Source organism: Aplidium turbinatum, chromosome 18, assembly GCF_918807975.1.
Source record: "Aplidium turbinatum chromosome 18, kaAplTurb1.1, whole genome shotgun sequence".
NCBI classification, from domain to species: Eukaryota; Metazoa; Chordata; class Ascidiacea; order Aplousobranchia; family Polyclinidae; genus Aplidium; species Aplidium turbinatum.
In genome coordinates, this window is record NC_137489.1 from 16,035,093 (window position 1) to 16,058,906 (window position 23,814).

The following is a 23,814-nucleotide window of genomic DNA, read 5'->3' on the forward strand; positions in this document are numbered from 1 at the left end:
ACTTTGTTTCTGAAGTTTTGTAAAAAGTTTCAATGAGAACATTTTCTAGACTACAAGAACTCTCGGTCCTTGTGGTGTGAGTTACACTGACGAATGTCTCTGTCCGCCCGGCTATGTTCTGAAGAGGGACGGTAGCGAGGAATGCATCAACATGACATGTGAGTTGCGTTGTTGGACAGCAGGAAAAAGAAGGAAGTTTCTTTTTGATCTCAATCTTTATAAGAGGATTTTCTCTTGCAAGCAGTTCGTGCAGCATGATGTTTCATTTAACTATTAAATGGCGTTAACTGCTGGTTGGTGGCATGCTGACATGATGCTTTTGTAGAGTTCGTTATTAATTGATAATAATTTATTCAATAGGCTATCATTAAGATGTGAATTAATATCTCAAGGAATCAGAATTTTATTGTTGGATGAAGTCAAACGTTTTAAGTCAAATGCGAGTCTTGTTTTTCATGTTTGTGCCATGTTTGATGCAATCCAATTGTTTTCTCAGTCACACAAACCCGAGATAAACAGAAGGCTAATGTTCCCTTTTTTCTTTATGACATTGCCAGGTTGTAGCTGCCCTTTGCCTCCACCTTGCGACGACGGTTCACCGCAACGTGCGATGGAAGACGAAACTGATTCTTGTAACTGCCCAGTTTATTCGGGCGGGTGCCGTGAGTGAAAAGTCTCCATGTTTTTCTAGTATGATAAATGCAAAGCCTTTAATCAAAATCTGAAATAAAAGAGATATGTCTCTCGGCGGTCGAGTGTGGCAAGAATTGGCCGCTGCAACCACGTGTTTCGCCCATAAGTCTGGCCTCATCAGTATCGCACCACTAATTCATGCCACAGAGTTTTCGACCGTTGCTTTTGCCAGTAAATTCAACTCTAATTTTTGTAGAATAACGATTAGAAACTGTGCAATTAAACTTGCTTTACTGGAAGAGTCAGTTTTGTCAAGTTTTTAAAGTACATGTAGTTCAAACAGAAATAGAAAATGTTGGGCGGAAATTCAATGGTCAGTTGGTCACCCAACATTTTTTATTTCTGTTTGAACTACATGTACTTTAAAAGGTTGTCAATGTTACTGCATTCAATTTTTTTTCACTAAATTAGATGCTTTTGTATCTGCTTTACGCGGATCCTCTATTGACTTTACGTTAATCAAGGTTTAAAGTGTCGAAATTCTCTTTTTTTCATTTGTCAAGTTTTGTCAGTTTTGTCAAGCGTGCAGTAAAAGCATTCCCATTGGTTTTCAATGACAATAGTGTACCATTTTATTAAATTTATGTTAATCTCTTATAGGTTGGTTTAATTGAGCGCATGTTTAAGGCTCTTGCAAAGAAATTTACAATTCTCACTAAGAATTGAATCAGTTGTATGTTCAACCACAGCTCCTTGTTTGGACCCCCGACCGACTAACTCGACTCAATTCACAATGGTCAAAAAAAACTTTTTCTTCCAAAACATGGCGGCAACCCCCTCAGATTATGAGGTTGGTTCTAGAAACTCCCCCAAAAAAATTTGAGCAAGTTTGTTCAAGTATTCGCCAAGCAATGGCCCTTTGAAATTTTCAGTATCGGCCATATGGGAAAACGTGTGATAAAAAAAAAAATTTTTTTTTTGGGGCGTTTTTAAGTGATTTTTTTATCTCTATGCCCTTGCTAACATCTAAAATAATCATTTCTGACTGAAATCACCACATATCTGGTATCAATCGATGTTTAAAAGATACAAGAAAAGTTTAATTTGATCAAAAATAATAGCAATATCATGCCTATTTTTGTAAGGGCAATCTTAGTTGAAAGCCTGAACACCGCGTCAAGGTGTCGCCCATCATCCAGGTTTCTCTTATTTGCTATTAGATCAGGCAAACGAAACTGAACTAAACTCCCAATACGTCAATAATTACATCTTGGAGGATGACAATGTAGCTTTTTTGAAATCTGGATAATCCCGCCTTACCCTTTCTACGCAATGAAGAAATACATTTCTTTCTTCTGCATCATGGGTTAAAACCCCTTTGTACTCTTCCATAATTCTCACTTCTCAGTCTGCCACATCGTTTACAACTTTGATACTCTTTATCACTTTTTCCAATCTTTTATAATTCTAAAAGTCCGGCCATCTTTCTGCTGCATACTTCAAGAAACCAATGTCTCCCATACTGAATTGCAGCCTATGAAACAATAAAGCAGATCTTGCACCAACAAATTCATCCCATTTTGTGTCTACAAAGACCGAAGGAAACACTGGGTTTTGTGGAGCCAAATGAACATCATGATTTTTTTGATAGTTGTGTGGATGTCAACACCTATTTACGCATTGAAGATTCTGTTGTTGCGAAACCAACTAGACTTGGAGCCACACATTTTGCAAAGTCTTCAACAATTCTGGAAATTTGTTGCTATTTTTTATGCTCCTTATTGGTTCCAGTGTCCCATTGCTTCTGAAGCGGCTGTCAATGATTTACCTTTTTATAAGAAAATGCTTGAGTATACTGTATACCTTTGTAACTGAATTTTCAGGAATTGTAATGTCGCCGTACAAGCCTTCACGGGCCACATGTGGTATTTGACAGAAGAGCTGGTACCATTCGCTTTATGCTCACATCAGCTTTCCACCGAGGATAAAGAGATACTTGCTTAATGCTTACAAGCTGTATCACAACTACCAAAAAAATCATGGTGTTCATTTGGCTAACAAAACCCAGTGTTTCCTTTGGTCTCTGCTGACACAAAATTGCATGAATTTGTTGGTGCAAGATCTGCTTTATTATTTCATAGGCTGCAATTCAATATGGGAGACATTGGTTTCTTGAAGTATGCAGCAGAAAGATGGCCGGACTTTTAGAATTATAAAAGATTGGAAAAAGTGATAAAGAGTATCAAAGTTGTAAACAATGTAGCAGACCGAGAAGTGAGAATTATGGAAGAGTACAAAGGGATTTTAACCCATGATGCAGAAGAAAGAAATGTAATTCTTCATTGCGTAGAAAGGGCAAGGCAGGATTATCCAGATTTCAAAAAAGCTACATTGTCATCCTCCAAGATATAATTATTGACGTATTGGGAGTTTAGTTCAGTTTCGTTTGCCTGATCTAATAGCAAATAAGAGAAACCTGGATGATGGGCGACACCTTGACACGGTGTTCAGGCTTTCAACTAAGATTGCCCTTACAAAAATAGGCATAATATTGCTATTATTTTTGATCAAATTAAACTTTTCTTGTATCTTTTAAACATCGATAGATACCAGATATGTGGTGATTTCAGTCAAAAATGATTATTTTAGATGTTAGCAAGGGCATAGAGATAAAAAAATCACTTAAAAAACTCCCCAAAAAAAATATTTTTTTTTACCATAAGTTTTCCCATATGGCCTATACTGAAAATTTCAAAGGGCCATTGCTTGGCGAATACTTGAACAAACCTGCTCAAATTTTTTTTGGGGAGTTTCTAGGACCAACCCCATAATCTGAAGGGGTTGCCGCCATGTTTTGGAAAAAAAAGTTTTTTTGACCCACCCTAATGTGTATCAATTGTAACAATACCTTTGAAGAAATACTCATTGTAGTAAAATTAAATGCGAGTATTACTTTTCTTAGGTTGACAAAAATTCGGTAATGTACTGTAGAACCACAGTTGCGTGTGTGCGTCAACAACGCTCAAACAAAAGCATGAATGACCTAAATCCCAGTTGGTTTAAACGAGCGACTCAAAACCTTTCAAAATCGGTTGATTGATCAGTATCAACTTGTTTGTCGCTGTTGTTTTTTAGTGTTAATAAATGAAACTTTTTTTGTAAGTTTAACGTAAAAGATTTTTTTTTTGCAGAATGCAGCTCAACCTGCTCCCATCCGGAGACCAACGAGAGCATGTATCCAGGAGACACAGCTGATAGTCTTGATGGCTGTGGAGAGTATTTGTGTCCTCCAGATGAGTTCTTTGCAGAATGTCGGCTATTGCAAACCGTGTACCAACGCAAGCCATGCTTGTATCACACAAAATGCGAGCACCCCTACGTTCCTTCTTATGTCAGTACAGAAGGTGTTTGTTGTCCAAAACAAGTGTGTGTTTGTCCAAAAGTTGTTATAACTGCTTGTGATAGCCTTTACGAGGTATTGGAAACAAGTGAAGGAAAATGTGAAACACCGTATTGCGTCTGTCGATGCCCATCAATAGGCGTCAGTTGTTCTCAGACACCCGGATGTAAAGTTCATGCAACCGAGTTTTCGTCAGACAACTGCAAATGCCCTCTTAAATGGGAATGCATTTCTAAATCACAAGACTGTCCATCTCCTCCTATATGCTCTGCTTGCGAAGAGCTTTTAGCAACATCCAAGAGTACTTCATCTGGCATCGGGGAGTGCAGAAATAACTGTATTGTCTACAAATGCCGGCGCAAAACATGTCCACACACCCTTGAACTTTCTTTGCGATGCTCCGGCAACCAACAAAAAGTTACTCGTTACCACTCTCATGATACGAACAATTGCTGTCCTATTGAGAAGTGTGAATGTCTTCCAAGCGACCTGCTCAAAATGCGTTGCCCGGAGTTCAATTTTAAGTGTGATGCTGATTATTTTAAAGTTGTTTCACACTCTGGAAAAAATTGTTGCCCAAAGCTCAGCTGCGAGTGCAATCCATCCGCATGCCCACCACCACCAACGTGTGGTTTGCATAGCTTGGTCAAATCATTTTCAGAACCTTCGACCACTGGAACTTATAAAGCTACATGTTGCTCTTCATACAAGTGCATATGTGATAAACGTTCATGTCCCCTTAAGCCTGCGCGATGTCCAAAACATACTTTCCTTAAAGAAACGAAACAAGCAAGCTCTTGCTGCATGGACTACTCGTGCGTGTGTGACAGTATTCCTGCTCAATACAGTCTACCGGCTGTCAGGCCCAATGCAAATAACATGTGTGTCTTGCCTGGGCAGAAGCCAGTTCCAGTCAAAGACTCTTCTGGTTGTTTTGCAGCATGTGAATGTTATCCTGATGATGACTTATTGGATCATTGTGCAGAGTACAAAATTATGAAAAGGCTTTGTCAGTCACCTAGGATAATAATACATCAGACTGTTCCAGCTCATGAAGTGGACCACGTGTGCTGCCCTAAAGTCCAATGCATATGCCCAAGCTGTGGCTCCAACTATGAAACTAAAGAATCGTTGCTAGCCAAACTACAGCCTGGAGAAGTAGTGGTGCAAACGGGCAACGCTAGCGAGTGTTGCCAGATGTACAAGGTTATATGTGACCCGGATGCCGATAAATCCTCCCATTGTTTGCATTACAAGCCGGCGTGTGACGTCGGGTACAAGCTGCAAAGAAATGCATCCGATTTTGAATGCTGTCCTCAATTCCACTGTAGATGTGATGAGGATCAATGTGATCCGCCTCCTGATTGTGTGCCTCCTAAATCACTGATACTGAACGGAAAAAGAAAGGGTTGTTGCAAAGAATATATCTGCTCCTGTCCACAAAAAACTAACATTGATTTGGTTTGCACGTTTCCTAAAGTTCGTCAACACCGAACTTCTGCATGCCCTAGTACATACTGTGCATGTCCAGACTCTTGCCCTGTATTTCCTATCAAAGACTGCATAGCTAAACCAGGCTGTAAAGCAATCCCCAAAGCAAGAGATGTATGTGGCTGTGTTGTTGATGTCACTTGCGTGTCAGATCCAGTCTTTTGTGAGAAACCTCGCCGTTGTCCGCCGTGTTATTCTTCTGTTGAAGTATCAGCAACATCACCAGTAGGACAATGCAATTCGACCTGTCCAGGATATGAGTGTAAACGTGACATATGCCAAGATCACCGGCCTGGCCCTCCTTTATGCCTGTGGAATGCTTTAGTGTTCAATAACTCTGAGGTTTGCTGTCCGCTTAAATTTCCCATTTGTGTTCCTTCCAAGTGTCCGGTGGTTTCTTGCAGGCGAGGATACATCAAAATAGAGGTTGAAGACCAGTACTTTGACGACGATTTGAATTGCTTCACCGCTTTGCAATGCTGCAAGAAGGAAAGGTGCGTTTGTGAGGTATGCCAGTTTGGTGATCAGCAATATGCGGTTGGAGCAACATGGGTCGCATCTTCTTGTGAAACTTTCACCTGCATCAACAGAAGAAGACAGGATGATGGCTGTTATACCGTCACTCCTGTCAGTTCAACATGTGAGTATCGAGACGATAATGGCACATTGGTGGAGCTGGTAGTGGGAGCTTACATTCAAGACCAAAATAACCCATGCATGTCTAAGCGTTGCAAAAAAAGACAAGTGGGTCCTTTTTGTTTCAGCATTCTCACTACCACAATAGAATCATGCCCGCCAGTGCTGACTTGTTCGGAGTATCAGACATTAAACGTAACCTACACCGAGGGTGTGTGCTGCCCAGTGCAACGATGCATTTGTAAACCATGTGGGAAGGACCGTAACCGGTTTCCATTGCAAGTCATAACGGAATATGAAGTTACAGAAAATAATTGCGTTACTAAAAACGCTAGCAATACCTGTTGTTTCATGACGTCACACAAGTGTGTGGGAAACGATGTGCTGACGAAAATTTGTTCGGAGTGGAATAAAACTTGTGGAATGAGCAAGGAAGGAAATGTAATCAGCAGTGAGAAAGAATGTTGCCCAAAGTATATCTGCGCACGCAAGCCATGTGCCACCCAGCCAACCCTCACAACCTCTCATCCTTGCTACAAGACAAAGTCAGAAAACCCTTTTCAAGAATTTTGCCCCGAGACTAAGCTTGTATGCAGTGAAGATATGTCCTGCTGTGGAAGTGATTATGTTACCTATCAGACTTTAAACAGTTCTTTGCAGCTAGGAGAAAGGTTGATCAAAGTGAAAAGTAGCCATAAATGTTGCCCCATGTACCAAGTTGCTTGTATTCGAAGCGAAGAGTTGAGGTCTGCCTGCTTCCTCTATGACACTTCTTGTAAAGCTGGTTACCGGAAAGTTAGACGTCTAACCGACACAGGTTGTTGCCCGGTTTACAATTGCGCCTGTGACAGAAGCTTATGTCCTACAAGGTCACCAACATGTAAAGTTGAAGAAGAAACGTTTGAAATCACCCCGCAATCTGAAACAAGTGATTGTTGTCCACGGTGAGGCTTAAGGATTTTTTATTAACTTTTCTTAACGTAGCTGGAAATTGTGAAACTTAAATGTTGTGGTCTACTTTTTTCAGTTTTAACGACCTTTGAGCTTGACCAGCATTGATATTTTTTAGATCTATTTTATTAGATCATATTATAATAAAATAAAGTTTGTCCGCCCGATGGCTCATTTGAATAACAGCAATACCAAGTAACGATGGTTCAACTCTATCGGTGCGTGAGCAACGTACTTCAAAGGCGGTCTTCCATTCACTAGCACATAAGAGTGGAATAATTCACAGACAAAAAAACTTTACTTTGTCAATTTCGGTGACTGTGCCTGCGTCAGTTGTTCAAATCCACTACAAGTAAGCGAACTGCCTGGATAAACTTTGCAAAAATGCCTTCTCCGTCAGAGGATAAAATTTTCAAAATCTATTAAATCTGACCTATTGCAAAAGCCAGGTTCATTGCTTCAGATGTAAATTTTTGTTGCCGAAGCAAATGCGATGCTGGCGATATCAATTGATCATTAGAAAAGTATAGCTTATGGTTGATAACCGATCCAAATCACTAACGAAGATTTTGTTTTTGATCTGCTGTTTTGTTTTTGGCTTTAAAAAAGTATACAGAAATGTTAAAACTCATAAAAATAGAGAATCTGCGTTTGATTTGTTGTAGCATTGTTATTTCATTTGTTTACTTCAGTGGTGAATTGTTTACTCAGAATTTGATTCTCCTCTAAGAACTAGTTTATTTCGTAAAAATTTTTGTAGTTTAGTTTCTATAACAAAAAGATAGGTGCATTTTATTATTTGCAAATCGCAGACTACTTCTGCAGTTTTGGAAGTAGGCTAGTCCGTGTGTCTGCGCCGGCCACTGTCACGCTCATGTCAAAGTGATATTTGCGAACTATTGAGCTAGCTTGTGCAAACAAGGGTCTTACTTTACTTTCAGTTACGGCTGCCGATGTAAACCGATGAGTGAATTGAAAGGAGTGTGCAAGGTCAACAATTTCACGTGTGGCCTCCATGAAAGAAGAGTGCGCATTAACCCGATCTGGGAGTGTTGCGCTATCTACGAATGCAAATGTTTTGCTTGTGCTACAGATAGCGGCATATACCCGGTAAAGTACTTTTCAACTATTACTAAAATATTTGCTCATTGAATTTAATCAAAGGAATTTACAAATATAGCAAACTTTGTTTCTTAATGGAAAAGTAAAAAATACTACGTTAGAATGTGGAATGGGTTTCCCTCTTAAATCTACAAACAAAAATAAATGCTGATAATTAACAAATTCTTAAATAGAAAATCAAAATAAGGAGTTCACTGCTTCAGTTGTTACATGTTGGAACTTCAAATCAACGCAAAACACGTTTATTCGTCATCATCCGAATTCGGTTACGTTGTAGCGATTCATTATTGCGTCAAAATTTTGAAATAACATATAGGTTAAACTGGTTCACTATAGTTAAAGAAAGGGAAACTTATTTGACGCAATAATGGATCACTACAATGTCCCCACTTGTGAGAATGGTCGATTCTTTCGTTGCAGCGACTGCTTTCACTCCTATTCTCTATCTCGTTCTGTCCATCGCATCGTCTTCATTCAGTCCGACCTTGTCTATTTTATAATTCACCTGTTATTTTTGGACGTCCATCTTGAAAAAATGTAGTCTTGTTTAGGCTACTTTTCAATTTTTAAAAACTGCTTTTCAAATAGTCTTATAAACTGGTTTTAACAGGTTGGAACAAGTTGGTGTGACGTCGACGATCACTGCTTCATCAACGAATGCGTTCAAGAAAACTACGATGAATGTCCAAGTGTAAGCAAGAAGGAAAAATACCAGTGTGAACATATCGATGAACAAGAATGTTTTGCTGTGAGTTTAAGCTGTAGTTTAGTCGCAGACACTTTATCTGTTCAAACTGTTTAATGATAGATAAATAAATGGTAGCACGTATTTTCTATTCGTAGTCATTTTATAAGTTTTATTACAAACTTATCTGAACGTTTTTTCGATAAACTATGGACAGACACAAAACTTTTTGTTAGATAGTAGAAGCATACTAAGTTGGAATTCATGCAGATAAAGCAATTTAATATTTCTCGAAGTACAGTTGTGGATAATCATTTTATAAAATAAGTATTTAATTTCTCTGTTTCAATATTAAAAAGAGCAATACAACGAATCGTTTTCGCACAAGGTAATAGGCACATGATCAAACCAGATTTCAATTTAGATTGGCATATTGCATTAAAGTTAAAAAACAAATCAGTAGGCTATGGGTTGGTTTGCGCCAAACCCAAGTATCAAATCCAGTGGCATTAATTTTAATTTGTACGTCCTAAAAGTCCAGTCTACGTGTAAAGCCAACGATAGTGTTCAACTGTTCATCTTTAACATTTTATTATTGCGTCTCCGAGATACGGCTGTGTACCTTCTATGAGCATCGGACTGGTCCTTTCCGGGTTTGATCGAAACGATGGAAATAAAACGATTTTGAAACTTTTTTCAAACATGCAGGATACATTTTCAATATCGATTCACTGTTTAGGCGTTTTTTGTAGTTTTTGTTTCTAGTATATCTTTCACCGTTATTCTTCGTCAGCTTTTTTTTCTTTTGATAATAACTTCTAATTTATTCTTGTTTACGGATGATGAAATATTGTATTATTGATGAGGCTATATTGCATGACTAGAGTTTATGATATGGTATTGGCCTACTTACTGTACAAAGAAATTTCTAACACGCTTTGTTCCGTTTACTTGAGCGTAGATTGTAGCCTAGGCGTGTTTTGTGAAAAGTAAAGCAACCTATTAAAATCCGTGCATACTGAATGTCCAGTTCGCATTGGTTTGGAGAAAGGAAAAAGGATTTACTTGTAACACAATGAAGATACGATCGTTTTGGCTGCGGCTAAATGACACTCCCTGCTTTAGATTTGCCGAAGCTCTCGGGGCGAAGCCGTGTGAGACGCTAAAACCTTACATTTGGCATTTGTATTTCAATTTGTTCTTTGTGTCCTTGTCCTGGCATTTCACCAACCTTGATATGACATCCCAGTTTCAAGTTGCAAACAAATTTAAGTTTTGTAGTAGTAAAGACGGAAGAATTTGATACAAAGGTGAGAACGAACGTTGCCTGCTGCCACATACCAGCTAGCATTTGAATAATTTCACAGGATCACCAATTTTATGGTTTTTGTATAGGAAGGAGGCGGATTAACAGCAAATATTTCGACTGATGGCTGCTGCAAGTCATGTGAGTATTTTCCGTATCTTGTTCATCGGAACATTATTTGTTTGTTTTTGCTTCGAAAGGATGATCTGAAGTGCAGTCTATTGTTCTAAGAGTAAGCTCACTGCAATATTATGATTTTGAATAAAATCTAACTGGTATCCATTTCATCGAGGCCTAAGCGAATAAATCCTTGAAAAAAAACACAATACTGTACTCTTATTGTTTAGTGAAAGGCGAATAATATTGTAATGTTTTGTTCTATGGTATCAATAATGTAGCCTAATATAATACCGTTTTATTCTGGAGAGTTAAAATATCTTTCGATTTCCAGGCAAATCTTGCTCTGTCACGGACAACTACAAAGTTGTTCACTTCACCAGCCATCGAACATCAGCCACTTGCTCCTCCAGGGAGAAGATCAATGTACCTCTTTGTTCCGGAGCTTGTGCAACTTCTTCCACCTTCAACGTGTGAGAAGCAAAATAATGATTGGCAAAAAAAATATTTTTTCTCTGATTAGTGCCGGTCTTAGGGTATTTCGGGCCCTGTGCGGAATATGCTTTGCCGCCCCCAATGACAATGATCCAATTCAGTAGCGTAGCTAGGTATTTTGAAAGGGGAGGGGGTTTTGACGGCCGGCGGGCGAAGGCGACACCCAGCGGAAGGGGGTCTGGGGGCCTCCCCCAGAAAATGTTGAAAAATTACTTTGAATTTGGTGCATTCTGACTTCTGAAAGCATGTTCAACAAAAATTTGAGTATGAATATTACTGTAAAATGGTGCTGTCCGGTGGCATATTGATACATCGCGTTTAAAAAATCCGGGCCCTTTAAATGTTTATTTTTAAAACTACATATGGCATAATAGCGATGGTTTTGTAATGAAAGTAACATGTATTCTATTTAAATGCAATTACCACAAAACGAGATTCTGTTGTCACAGTGCAATGTTAACTATTTGGCATATGGTGAAATGTCGTGGGTGTTCTAAAAGCATGTAAGCTTGTAAAGGTGTCCCGACGCGACAATCTCAGCACTTGCCTCATCCTAAAGCCGCAACTGACTTCAAGGATACCGGTACTTGCTTGTGAATCGAATTGAATTTTTTCCATTGGAAATGACACAAATTATTGCATTTTCTGAGTAAATTGCGGGCCTCCTAATTTGTGGGCCCTGTGCGATCGCACGGTTTGCACACCCCAAAGACTGGCACTGCTCTGACTGAGTAATTTATTTGCAGCTTTTGCGGTTGGGGTTTCCTTCTTCTGTCAAACAATTGACAGTTGTGGACACAAAGTTTGGCTGATTTATTTTTATGTTAGGACGCGAAGACTTGTGTAATGTGATAACAAAACTGTGATAGATTTAAGTTTGGAAAGACTAGGCAAGGTTTTATGGAAGAGTGACATTTTGAAGTTTTGTTTGCGATGTGTTTTTTACAATGTGTGTTGCGGTTACGTCGAAATGCAGAAAATAAAGTGCCTCCATTATGACCAAATCTACCACAGAAAACAAAACAATCTAAAATTATAGGGATGTCATCGTTACCTGTTGCTGATCGATTTTCTTAAATTTCAACAGAAAGACGAAATCTTTCGATTCCATCTGTCGATGCTGCCAAGCCGTGACGGTAAAAGAAAAGCAATACCAGATAGACTGCAGTGATGGAAGCTCTGAAACGCTGAAAGTCGATCACGTCACAAAGTGCAAATGTGACGTCACACCATGTGTCATGAAACCGTGATGGCGTGATGCTTCACTGCTGGAAGCCCATGTCCGACCACAATTATTTTCAATTGGTTATTTTCTTTTAGCATGCTTTTTTGCTTATTACGAGCTGATCTGATCTCTTCTTGTTTGGTAGCCTAGAAATCGGACAATTTAGGTGTATACAGTGTAAAGATCGCTCATGAGCTCTGCTGCACCAATTTTTATTGTCTATGACCAAGAGTATTTGCCAACCATCTTGCCATTTAGTGGCGTTTTGTTTTTATTTTTACTTAATAAACTTGCATGACACAATTTTATGTTGTTTAGCACTTGTGCGTATATTCCCGCAGTCAGTAGCGTTGACAGAACCCGGGTGCAGGATAATTTTAAGGTCCCAGCAACATGAAGAAACCACAGCGTATTCTTTGGGTTCAGTGCGTTTTTCTTATCAATGTTTTGATTTGGGGCCTAAGAATCTCATTGGTACCGGGCCCAAAATATCTTCTCAACGACCCTGCCCGCGGTGATTAAGCTGTGGAGGTTGAAGCTTGTTCCAGACAATTGTTCACCAAATCAAACGTCATATAAAACCGTTCAGGTCTACTGAATCTAAGCGAATTACGTAATGGAATATTTCTAAAAAATGAGCAGATTGCACCATCGTTTGCAAGACCTGTAAAACATTGCAGCTGCAGCATAACATTACATCATCGTTAAATCTTCAATTACGAGATATGGTGTAAGCCAAAGACAACAGGTGCTGGAATTGCTTCACAATGCATATGGATTATTACGTCACAGCAGCTGCCTACGTGCGTTTGGAAGATTGCAATCTATTCTCGTCATTCTTAAAATTGCTGCTTAAAAGTTGATCGCATATTTAACTGTTTTGCTTAGTGCTTGCCAGCTGGACGAAATTTCCGTCTTTATCCAAGTAATTTGTTTTGTAGTGACAAATTTAGTGGTGTATCACGTTGCACCCCAATTTCGACAGCCAGTGGGCTATTTTTTACAGAAATACAATTTTCGAATAGACGTTTTCAGAAGAGTGTTTCTTTTCGGTCATTACATACAGACGAACGGATCCGGGAACTTTATGTTACAATTTTCCCACGAAGAGATTATGGTTTACCGCTGTGACCAAAGCTATAACTTAGGCTACACGGAGTTGATCTTGTAAAATTGACATTGTCAAAAGGCCAGAAAACCGCGTGATTTGTATCAATCATTATTCTAATAATACGCAGAGAAACGCAAAATAAAATGGTAAAAAGGAACTATTGGCTTCAAAAATAGATTGAATAGGCTGCCACGAGAAGGTCAAAGTTTTCTATCACCAAAAGCTTAATTTCGAAAACTTGTTTGTTCTTGACGCCGAAATAAAAGATTAAGTATACGGTAGTCTAAACGAAATTCGTAGAGTTGTGACACCTTATGAAAAACTCGATAAATGCGATCCAAAGTGTAGGCTAAAAATAAACGATTGGTAGGTTATGTCAATCGGCTGGGGCATCTTGCCAAGTGTGTCGATGATCGGTGAAAGAGACCAGGACTGTGCAGTCGGGCGAAAAATATTAAACGACTCTGACTTCTCGGTTTCAAGCTGGTCAAACTCCAGAAACACCGAAATCCCTCCAATCAGGGCTGTGGAATCGGACAAAACTATAGCCTACAAGCTCTAACTCCTCGGTTTATAACTTATGGTCGACTCCGATTCTGGACACGCCAAAATCCCTCCAATTATACGACTTTGACCACAGCCCTGAATGAAATACAACTTATAATGAAATTGATTTATCATCATGATGAACAAAGCTCCACGAAAAAAATTCTACGGTAACTTACACGAACAAAGCAGTGGCGGATCCAAGGATGGAGGGGAGAAAGATTGGGGCAATCTCTCTCTCCTAAAATACAGAAAAGTAATTTTATTTATGGTGTAGGCCTATTTCTAGGCTAAGGTCAAATTGATGTAAACCTACACTTTATGTTTTCTTGAAATCTTTTCCCTCTCCCTAAGGCTACTTGTTCCATCCCCCTCTGGGACAAAGCCAATTTAAAATGCACAAAGCCTTGCAAGGTTTGAAAAATAATTTTCCAGTGAATTAGTGCCATTCATATCAATCGTTGTTTTGGTTTTGACTTTTTGAAAAAAACGTTTTTTTTTCTCAGTTTTGCGTTCACCCCACGTCGCTTTACTCTGAGACAATGGCTTATGCACAGAATGACAACATCAAACCGAAGTTTAGTTTTGATCACCTGTTTTTAAAATTTATTTCACACTTTCTCCTGTAATAAACTTTTCAAGGTTTTGCAACAGTGCCAAATCCTTGTATCAGAGTAAAAAGCAAAAACAGACAATTCTTTGCCCCAAAGCAGGAACAAAGAATCGGGCAACTCTGGTCTCTTATCAAATGAAATGAGATCTTGTTCATGGGGATGGGATTGGGAAATGGGAATTGGGATTTGGGAATGATGAAGTGAACACAACAGAAGGTGGCGGTGACAGTGGCCCGAAAAAGCACGTTGAAAACTGGTAAACCTTAACCAGGAAAAGAGTAGGCCTGGCTTTACGATTGGATTGTGCGATTTTTTATGTAACAAACGTACCGTAGCCTACTTGAACCGTACGGTACCATAGGATAGGCTATGTTGATTTCAGTCTAATATTTTGATGAATTGAAAGCTAGTTATTTTTTCAGATTTTTGGCTTGTTTTCTTGGAAAATAATTTGTTTATATTAATTAACACAATGGAATGAGTTATGATTTTCAATGAAACGTCAAAGTGCTGAAATAGTTTCTTCAGATACTGTTATAACTGAAGGAACTCCTCTTGCAAACAGGTAGGCTACTGTAGCCTCGATTTTGTTAGTTCTTATAGATTTATGCAACGGTGGGATGGCGCAGTGGATAAGGCGCTCGCTTTCCAATCATGCAATCCTGGTTCGACTCCCAGCTTAAAGCTGGTTGTTGAAAAACACCGCTCACCTCTACCCCGGGTGTAATAAATTGGGTGGGCGTAGTTGCTGAAGTAAAGATGGCCGAGGGAAAGGAACTGGCCACCCTACTCTGTTAGTGCTGAAGGCTTAGTATAATAAGAACCTTATCTTCTCATCCCCCGATGCTTTGATCAAGTATGGGACTCACCTTTACATTTTATAATGTCAAGTAACCTGGGTGCAACCTAGTTCGTACCCTGAACAGTTCGTACTCTGCAAAGATCAAGAAAAAAAATTTAAAAAAGCCGAAGTTGCTGATTGCAGTTTATTAGCACAAAGCCGAAGTCGCTGATCGAAGTTTCCACAAACAACTCGAGGGTTAGCGGAAACTGCGGAAAAATATTTGTGGAAACTGCGATCAGCAAGGGTTAGAGCATAAATTACTCTAAGTAAGGTTAGAGTTAGAGCTCGACCGATATCAGATGTAGCCGATATATTGTACGGTACGGGTGCAACCTAGTTCGTACCCTGAACAGTTCGTACCCTCAGTTCGTACCCTGAAAAGATCGAGAGAAAAAATTAAAAAAAGCCGAAGTCGCTGATTGCAGTTTAATAGCACAAAGCCGAACTCGCTGATCGGAGCTTTCGCAAACAAACTCGAGGGTTAGGGTTAGCGGAAACTGCGGAAAAATGAAACAGCGGAAAAATATTTGCGGAAACTGCAATCAGCGAGGGTTAGAGCATAGATTACTCTATGGTTAGGGTAAAGGTTACCGGAAACTGCAGTTAACGTAAACTGCGAAACTATGAAAAAATGTTTGCGGAAACTGCGATCAGCGAGGGTTAGGGTTAGAGCATAGATTACTCTATAGTTAAGGTAAAGGTTAGCGAAAACTGCAGTTAGCGGAAATTGCGAAACAATGTTTGCGAAAACTGCGATCAGCGAGGATTAGGGTTAGAGCATAGATTACTCTATGGTTAGAGAGTTAGGGTAAGGGTTAGCGGAAACTACGGAAAAATGTTTGCGGAAACTGCGATCAGCGAAGGTTAGGGCTAGAGCATAGATTAGTCTATGGTTAGGCTTAGCGGAAACTGCGGAAAAATGTTTGCGGAAACTGCGATGAGCGAGGGTTAGCGTTAGGATAGGGTTATGATTAGGGTTAGTGAAAACTGCGATCAGCGACTTCGGCTTTGTGCCATCTTTCCCTCGATCATTTCAGGGGGAAAATTTTAAAATTTTGCGGAAACTGCGATCAGCGACTTCCGCTTTTTTTAATGTTTTCTCTCGATCTTTTCAGGGTACGAACTGAGGGTACGAACTGTTCAGGGTACGAACTAGGTTGCATCCGTACGGTACCGTATCAGCTATTTTTCGCCGATAAACATCGGCCAGCAAAAGCACACTCAAAACCAGCCATACATGTCTTTAGAAGAAACACAAGTTGCTCAAATGTGCTTGCATAGCACGAACAATTGTTGCGAGAATATAATTTCCCGCCCATTCTAGTGCGCGCATCTAGAAAATGTTAATACTGTATCCCTTACTTCCATTCAAGCAGGAAAACTTTCGAGTTTTACGTTGCTTCAACGATTGATGACATTGAATCAGTGTAACAAAGGTGAATTTTTCACTAAGAATCGATGGGAGTACGGTGCCGGTGTACTTCTACACTAACCACGCGCAATTGCGCATCTTATTTCAAGTCTTACGTCACAATGTCTGGCTTTGATCTCCGAATGATATTGATAACGCAAGATTCGTTACAAAATTAAATCATACGAGTAGGCTATCACAGCAAGATGCAGCAAAATTTGTCAAGTTTTGGTATTACAGTAAGAAAGAAAAGGCCCAGGGAATATTAACTTTCGCTCACATGACATGCTTTGATCTCCGAATGATATTGATAACGCAAGATTCGTTACAAAATTAAATCATACGAGTAGGCTGTCACAGCAAGATGCAGCAAAATTTGTCAAGTTTTGGTATTACAGTAAGAAAGAAAAGGCCCAGGGAATATTAACTTTTGCTCACATAACATGCAAAAATAAACCCAAGAAAAAAGCCTAGTGAAACTTTGCACAGAAGAAAATAGTAGCGTCATTGTAGAAGTTGCAAAAATAAACCCCCAAAAAAAGCCTAGTGAAACTTTGCACAGAAGAAAATAGTAGCGTCATTGTAGAAGTTTTCCGACCCGTGCCCGGAGCATTGTGACGCAAGAAGCCACACGACCTCGTTCGGTGGAAGTTAATTAGTGATGCGGCATATTGCAGCTACACGGCGCTTTGACTCTCCAAGCGCATCTCGTTGATCTGATGAAAGCCTTCTTTGAAATTTTAAAAAGCCTTCCAAACCGTAGCCATAGCTCTTAATATGGCGAAGAATTCAGACCGGACACGTTTGTCCGCCGTCAGCAAAAACGATTTTCGAGGCCTGGGTTGTTTCTTTTTTGTTTGGTATTTTTTTGTGATTAGTGTTAAGAATGATTTTTCGATTACAGCAACTAATGCATAAACTTTCTTGGACTGGTTTGTTGCTTAATAACTTTGTTGGTAACAAATTTTTTGTAGCTGATATATATCGGTATCGGCCTAAAATTTTTATAAATATTGGTATCGGCATCGGCCTGAAAAAGTGATATCGGTCGAGCTCTAGTTAGGGTAAAGGTTAGCGGAAACTGCAGAAAAATGTTTGCGGAAACTGCGATCAGCGAGGGTTAGGGTTAGAGCATAGATTACTCTAAGGTTAGGGTAAGGGTTAGCGGAAACTACGGAAAAATTTTTGCGGAAACTGCGATCAGCGAGGGTTAGGGTTAGAGCATAGATTAGTCTATGGTTAGGGTTAGCGGAAAGTGCAGAAAAATGTTTACGGAAACTACGATCAGTTAGGGTGAAGGTTATGGTTAGCGGAAACTGCGACTTCGGCTTTGTGCTATCTTTCTCTCAATCTTTTCAGGGAAAAAAATTTAAAATGTGTGCGGAAACTGCGATCAGCGACTTCCGCTTTTTTTAATTTTTTCTCTCGATCTTTTCAGGGTAGGCTACAAACTGTTCAGGGTACGAACTAGGTTGCATCCAAGTAACCTTAATAGACAATCAGAAATAAGTTAATGCACATGAGTCGTGCAGGTTTTTAGCCTCCCACCTATACAGTAGAAAGATGCCAATTTCAGATTGTGGTACATTAGCCTGAAGCCTATGGGACCTGTTTGCAAACTTTATACATTGTATTAAAGGATGTTTCTTGAAGATTAATTTAACTATCATGCTGCACACAGCATTAAAATTTTCACTAAGCTAGCCTATGTTATAAGTATTATCGACAGAAGTTTTTTTATTAAGTTATATATAAACTTTGTTCTTAACCTGTAGGTAACACAAAATATGAAAATTTTCATTATACAATATATATACATACATATATACATTAGGGTGGTCCAAAAAAAACTTTTTTTGTAAATGTTAATGTCTCACCCTAAAATATTGTTACCATTGATGAGAAAATGATATATGTGAATTTTCATAAAGATTGGTTGATATTTAGGGGTTGCTACCGGGGTTCAAAGTTTTGTCGTTTGCCCCCATTTTAACGTTTCGAGAGGATATGATATGATACGGTACAGTAAAAAATACGGTACAGTGCCATTGTATATTGCAATAAAAATACAGTTTAATAATTACTCTATGGTCTGTTTATAAACTCATGTGTCTGTATTACGAATTATACTAACTGGTGTACATGTACGAAATGTGCGACTTTGTATAAGGTAAAGGTGAGTCCCATACTTGAATACAAGCATCGAGGGATGAGGTTCTCATTATACTAAGCCTTCGGCACTAACGAGAGTAGGGTGGCCAGTTCCTTTCTCTCGGCCGCCTTTACTTCAGCAACTACGCCCACCCAATATATTATACCCTGGGTAGAGGTGGGCGTGGGCGGTGTTTGTCAACAACCAGTATAAGCCGGGAGTCAAACCAGGATTGCATAATTGGAAAGCGAGCGCGTCACCGCTGCGACTTTGTATACTTGTGTTTAAAATTCAGAGACTAAATTGGACATTCATTAACAGCTTTAGAATACAACAAATAAACTACATACAGGAATTATTGCGCGAGGGTCTTTCTACTGCAGTCTGGATATCGCTGACGGTGATCGGCGACGACACGCAAAAGATACTGTTTTTGTTCTTCGTCACATGTGTGTAATGTGTTGTATTCCGTGATCAACGCCACTCCACGCTCGGCAATGTCCCAACCGGGGTGCCAATTGCAATGCTCAAGGGTGCCGCGAGATATTTTAACTTTAACCCGTTAAGTGTGGAATTTATTTATTTATTTTAAGTTTAACTCTAATCCACAATAAGCCTTTGTTTTCTCGCCCAGGAATAACAGCGTGAAAGAGATTTTGAATCGTTGCTGTTTTTCCATAAAAACGTTTGAAACGCATCATTATTGCCAGGTTTCATGATTTTATTTTGCGTTTCACGGCGCACAAAGTCAAATTGCAGTGATGGATTATCGGATTGTGTGACCCAGCACGATTATAAAATTGCACGATTGTTTGCGAACCACTATAAAATAGAAACTTTTGCATGGGGGATACCATACCTGCGCATACAAACACGATAGCCTACATAGCTAATCGAGAAAAGGCTAAGTTATAATTGATTTATTCTTTATACCAGTGCTCCGCAACCTTTATTTACTCACGGCACACTTAAAAACTCTTTAAAATTTTGCGGCACAATTCGGCCGACACATTTTCAAAATGTAAAAAATAACTATCATCTTTTTAATGAGATATTTGCGCTTGTTTCTTGCTTTAATAAAGTTAACAATTTGGATACAGTCATTCATTGTTTCTGTCAGCTCCCTTGTAAAATGTTTGATCATCAAGGCTTCCCTGTGTAAGCAGCAATACATAAGTTGAATGGCTGGATTTTGACGTTTTACCCATGCAGCTAAACTTCTTCCTTCGCCCACCATTGCTGAAGCACCATCTGTGCAAACGTTGATGCAGTTATTCCAATGGATACCATGGGTTATGAAAAACTCGTTGGTCACTCTAAAAATTTCCTGGCCAGTCGTTCGTTCCTGGCTGGAAGTTCTTTGCAAAATAATTAGGCTACTCGTTTGTTATGGACTCGCCATTGACAAAACGTTGGCTACTACACTTAATAGCTGTGCTTTCAATATTACGAAATTTTTCATTAAACACTGCTAACTGACAATTCAAAATGACCTAGCCTGACTTGTAAAAACGCACTACCACGTTAACCAGCCTTTTTTAAAACTAGGGCAGCCTTCCCATTGCGAAAACTTCAATGTGAGGCAAAAAAATCATAAATGCACTGTGGGAAGTCTAGCTAGAGTTTGAGTTGTCTTGCAGTGGTAAAGCGAGAATTTTTAAAACATAAAAACTCCTTTCTTTTCAAAAAGTATGTTCTGATGATAGTTATCCCGCGGCACACCGGTTGCGGAGCACTGCTTTATACTTATATGAATATATTTTGTGAATTGCTTTGCGATTACAATTGGGTCTCCAAATTAGTGGATTTTCCGTACAAACGAACATTAAAACTAAAAAAACGAGAACGACTGCTTATAGTCGAGGAAGAAATGTGGGTGGCTTTGTCGAATGTGCCTCGAGATATTAAGGGACTTGTGCAAGAAGTCAAGCCCAAATTTCACACTAAATTTTGAATAAATACATTTATTTATGCACGCTATACTGTACAACTCATTCTGTGCTATTTCATACAGTTACTTGAAATACAGAAATCTCATAAAATTGACCCAGTTTTGCCAGGATGCCGCAAACTATTTATCTCTTCGATAGGGTGCCGCAAGGTCAAAAAGGTTGGGAACCACTGCTCTAAACCCTTGACAGCCTGTTTTAACCTAAAAGGAGGACTTTCTGATGATTACCCTTTTAGGGTGAAACAGGCTGTCAAGGTTTTAGACAGTGGTTCTCAACCTTTTCTGAGTCATGGCCCCCCAGACTGTGGCTCTAAAAGACCATGGCCCCCTTGAGCAAAATAAAAATGTATTTGTTTAAAGAACAATGAAACGAAATCAATAAAAACAGTTAACGAATGATTAAATGATTTAATGCTTTCTTTTTCGTAATAGACTACGCTAGTAAATCAAGCGTATCCTTAATTGTTACGTTACAATCACAAAAGATGATGCAACATGCAGTGAGATAGAACATATGATGAAAAAACATGCTTTTAGCTAGCTTTACGATACTAACACCTACATGAGTGTTTTTTGTGTCACAATTCTGTTATAATTCATCAATATAATACATGTTATAATTTATTAATGAAGCTTTTTATCGTGGCTCCCCTGAGAACGCTCTGTGGTCCCCTTGGGGGGCCGAAGGCCACGGTTGAGAACCCCTGGTTTAGAGGGTAATAACTATGTATGTACTATGTATATTAGTTTACATCATGTACATTTGTACATGTAGTTTATTTACTGTCTTCTAAAGCTGTTATTGATTGTCAAATTTAGTCTCTGAACTTTAAACACAAGTATACAAAGTCGCACATTTTGTATATATATGTAGACCAGTTAGTATAATTCGTAATACAGACGTACATGAGTTTATAAACAGACTATATAGAGTAATTATTAAACTGTATTTTTCTTGCAATATGCCATGGCACTGTACCATATTTTTTACTGTACCGTATCATATCATATCTGTATCACATCCTCTTAAAACGTTAAAATGGGGGCAAACGACAAAACTTTGAACCCCGGTAGCAACCCCTAAATATCAACCAATCTTTATGAAAATTCACATATATCATTTTCTCATCAATGGTAACAATATTTTAGGGTGAGACATTAACATTTACAAAAAAAGTTTTTTTTGGACCACCCTAAATACATGATGCTTCTAATACTTCGACGGCATCATGGTATTGATATAGAGCACTATTTCAACAGCCCATATTGGCTGTTCAGATACAATACTATGGTATCTCATTAAAACAATTTGTAATGTTATATTGCAACTTCATTTGAAATTTTAGATTTTGCTGGCAATGTGCAGCCCAATTGTCATTCACACTTTTGTTAAAGCGGTAGCCTATACGCTTTGTTTTTGCATATAATAAAACAGGAATACTTACAGATAGTTTGAACTATCATGTGAAAGTTCTTGTTGGGCTTAATTACCGTATTAATCAAAGTTTTCTTGCCACTATTATATATTTTATTAGTGTATACTATATACTTGGCATTGAATACTATTGTATTATTGAATGCAGAAAATCTGCAGACATAGATGCTCATGAACCATTTGAAGATCAGATCAATCGAAAATTAATTGATGATCAGTCTGCTAAATACACAAAACGCTGTAATAGTGATACTCACTTGACAGGTATGTATTGTATAAGTATATAATGTGTGTTGTTGCTGACCATTTTTTGTAGTTATATGTCTGTTGTTGTACAGAACTGGCTGTGAGTTTGGAAGATGGAAAAGCCATAATTTTAAAAACAAATTATTGCAATAAATGTTTTTATATGAACACTGATGTCTAGTGAAGCGATATTGAAATGGCTTGAAGACAAAAGTAGTTTAGTTTGCATTGTAGACAGCTGATTGAAATGCATGAAAACAAAAGTAATTTATCTTGTATTATAAGACACCTTGAGATTTTTGATCAAAAAGTAAACACCCCAAAATGTAGATACTAAACTCATGTTCAGCAAACATGTCGAAAACTATGCTGCCTTCATTTTTAATGCTGTTTATAAATGTTGAATTTACTATATTTATAGCACTGAAGATGAAGACAGTATAATTTTTGAAACGTTTATTATTTTGCTGAAAATGAGTTCAGTATCTACATTTTGGGCTCTTTATTTTTTGATCAGATTAATCAGGCATTCCAACCATTTTGCTACTTTGAGATATCTTTTGTGTTTAACTAATGGCAAGAAGAATTTTTTTTTTTATAATGTTATATATATAGCCTAATTGTTGAAGGATGTTGTAAATTGCATTGGAGCTTTTTTGAAAAACCTCATTATTATTTTTCCAGATCCTGTTGACACTACGCATATTGAGATGACCATATCAGCAGCTTCAACTGGTGAAAGAACAACTTCAAATAAAAGTATTTCATAAGATGTTTTTATTCAAAACAGAAATAACTTGCTTTGAAAGCCTATTTTTAGTTGTAGTTAGTTAGGATTCGGTTTAAATCCTATTGGTTGTTTGTAACATAATTTACAGTTGGTAATAATTGTTTTCTTCAGTAATTTTCTTTGGGCTATTGGTTGCTGTATGACCAATAGTACTCACATTGAACACTTTAGAATATTCCATAAGAAAAACCTGTAATTGCAGGCTTTCAGAATATACCATATGTATTGTATTATATATTTATATAACGCATTTTTCTGCCTTTTATAGTTTTCGTGATGTTCAATGTCAAGATGTGCCTAAAGACTTCTGGAACACCCTGTAAACAAATACATTAAAACATAACTGAATAATTTTTATTTGATTATTTAAATCTTCCATTTCTTGTCTATTGTTTGTAGTTTGATTACGGAACAGTTATATACTTTCTTTTAAGTGTTTTAAGTTAACATCTTAATCTTCACAGTTTTTGACTGTACTTGTGACATATCAATGAATTGTTACTGAACATTGAACAACTTACTGCTTCTCAGGGGCTGCAGGCACGGCCGCCATTGAGTTGTCCTCTTCTCAACCCGTTACCCGAAAGAAAAAATGGGAGGTATGTACAATTGTACATTGCACACTACTATGACATTTGAAATGTTTCTATTTT

At 38.4% G+C, this 23,814-nt stretch overlaps 2 protein-coding genes across 2 annotated transcripts in view; both read left to right on the top strand.

Annotated features, from left to right (window-relative positions):
- The window catches only part of LOC145787210 (uncharacterized), a 36,931-nt gene extending 23,888 nt beyond the window's left edge, over window positions 1–13,043 (top strand). Inside the window, exons 28-35 of the mRNA XM_082598934.1 lie at window positions 50–158; window positions 558–662; window positions 3,825–7,104; window positions 8,053–8,221; window positions 8,844–8,981; window positions 10,314–10,365; window positions 10,676–10,814; window positions 11,924–13,043. Of these exons, the coding sequence (XP_082455060.1) occupies window positions 50–158; window positions 558–662; window positions 3,825–7,104; window positions 8,053–8,221; window positions 8,844–8,981; window positions 10,314–10,365; window positions 10,676–10,814; window positions 11,924–12,086 (4,155 nt within the window). The 3' untranslated portion in view covers window positions 12,087–13,043. The remainder of the gene's footprint in view (window positions 1–49; window positions 159–557; window positions 663–3,824; window positions 7,105–8,052; window positions 8,222–8,843; window positions 8,982–10,313; window positions 10,366–10,675; window positions 10,815–11,923) is intronic.
- A 1,732-nt stretch (window positions 13,044–14,775) lies between these two features.
- LOC145787481 (palmitoyltransferase ZDHHC9-like) overlaps window positions 14,776–23,814 on the top strand; it is a 30,944-nt gene continuing 21,905 nt past the window's right edge. The window contains exons 1-4 of the mRNA XM_082599229.1: window positions 14,776–14,897; window positions 22,274–22,389; window positions 23,056–23,130; window positions 23,693–23,760. Coding sequence (XP_082455355.1) covers window positions 14,827–14,897; window positions 22,274–22,389; window positions 23,056–23,130; window positions 23,693–23,760 — 330 coding nt within the window. The 5' untranslated portion in view covers window positions 14,776–14,826. The remainder of the gene's footprint in view (window positions 14,898–22,273; window positions 22,390–23,055; window positions 23,131–23,692; window positions 23,761–23,814) is intronic.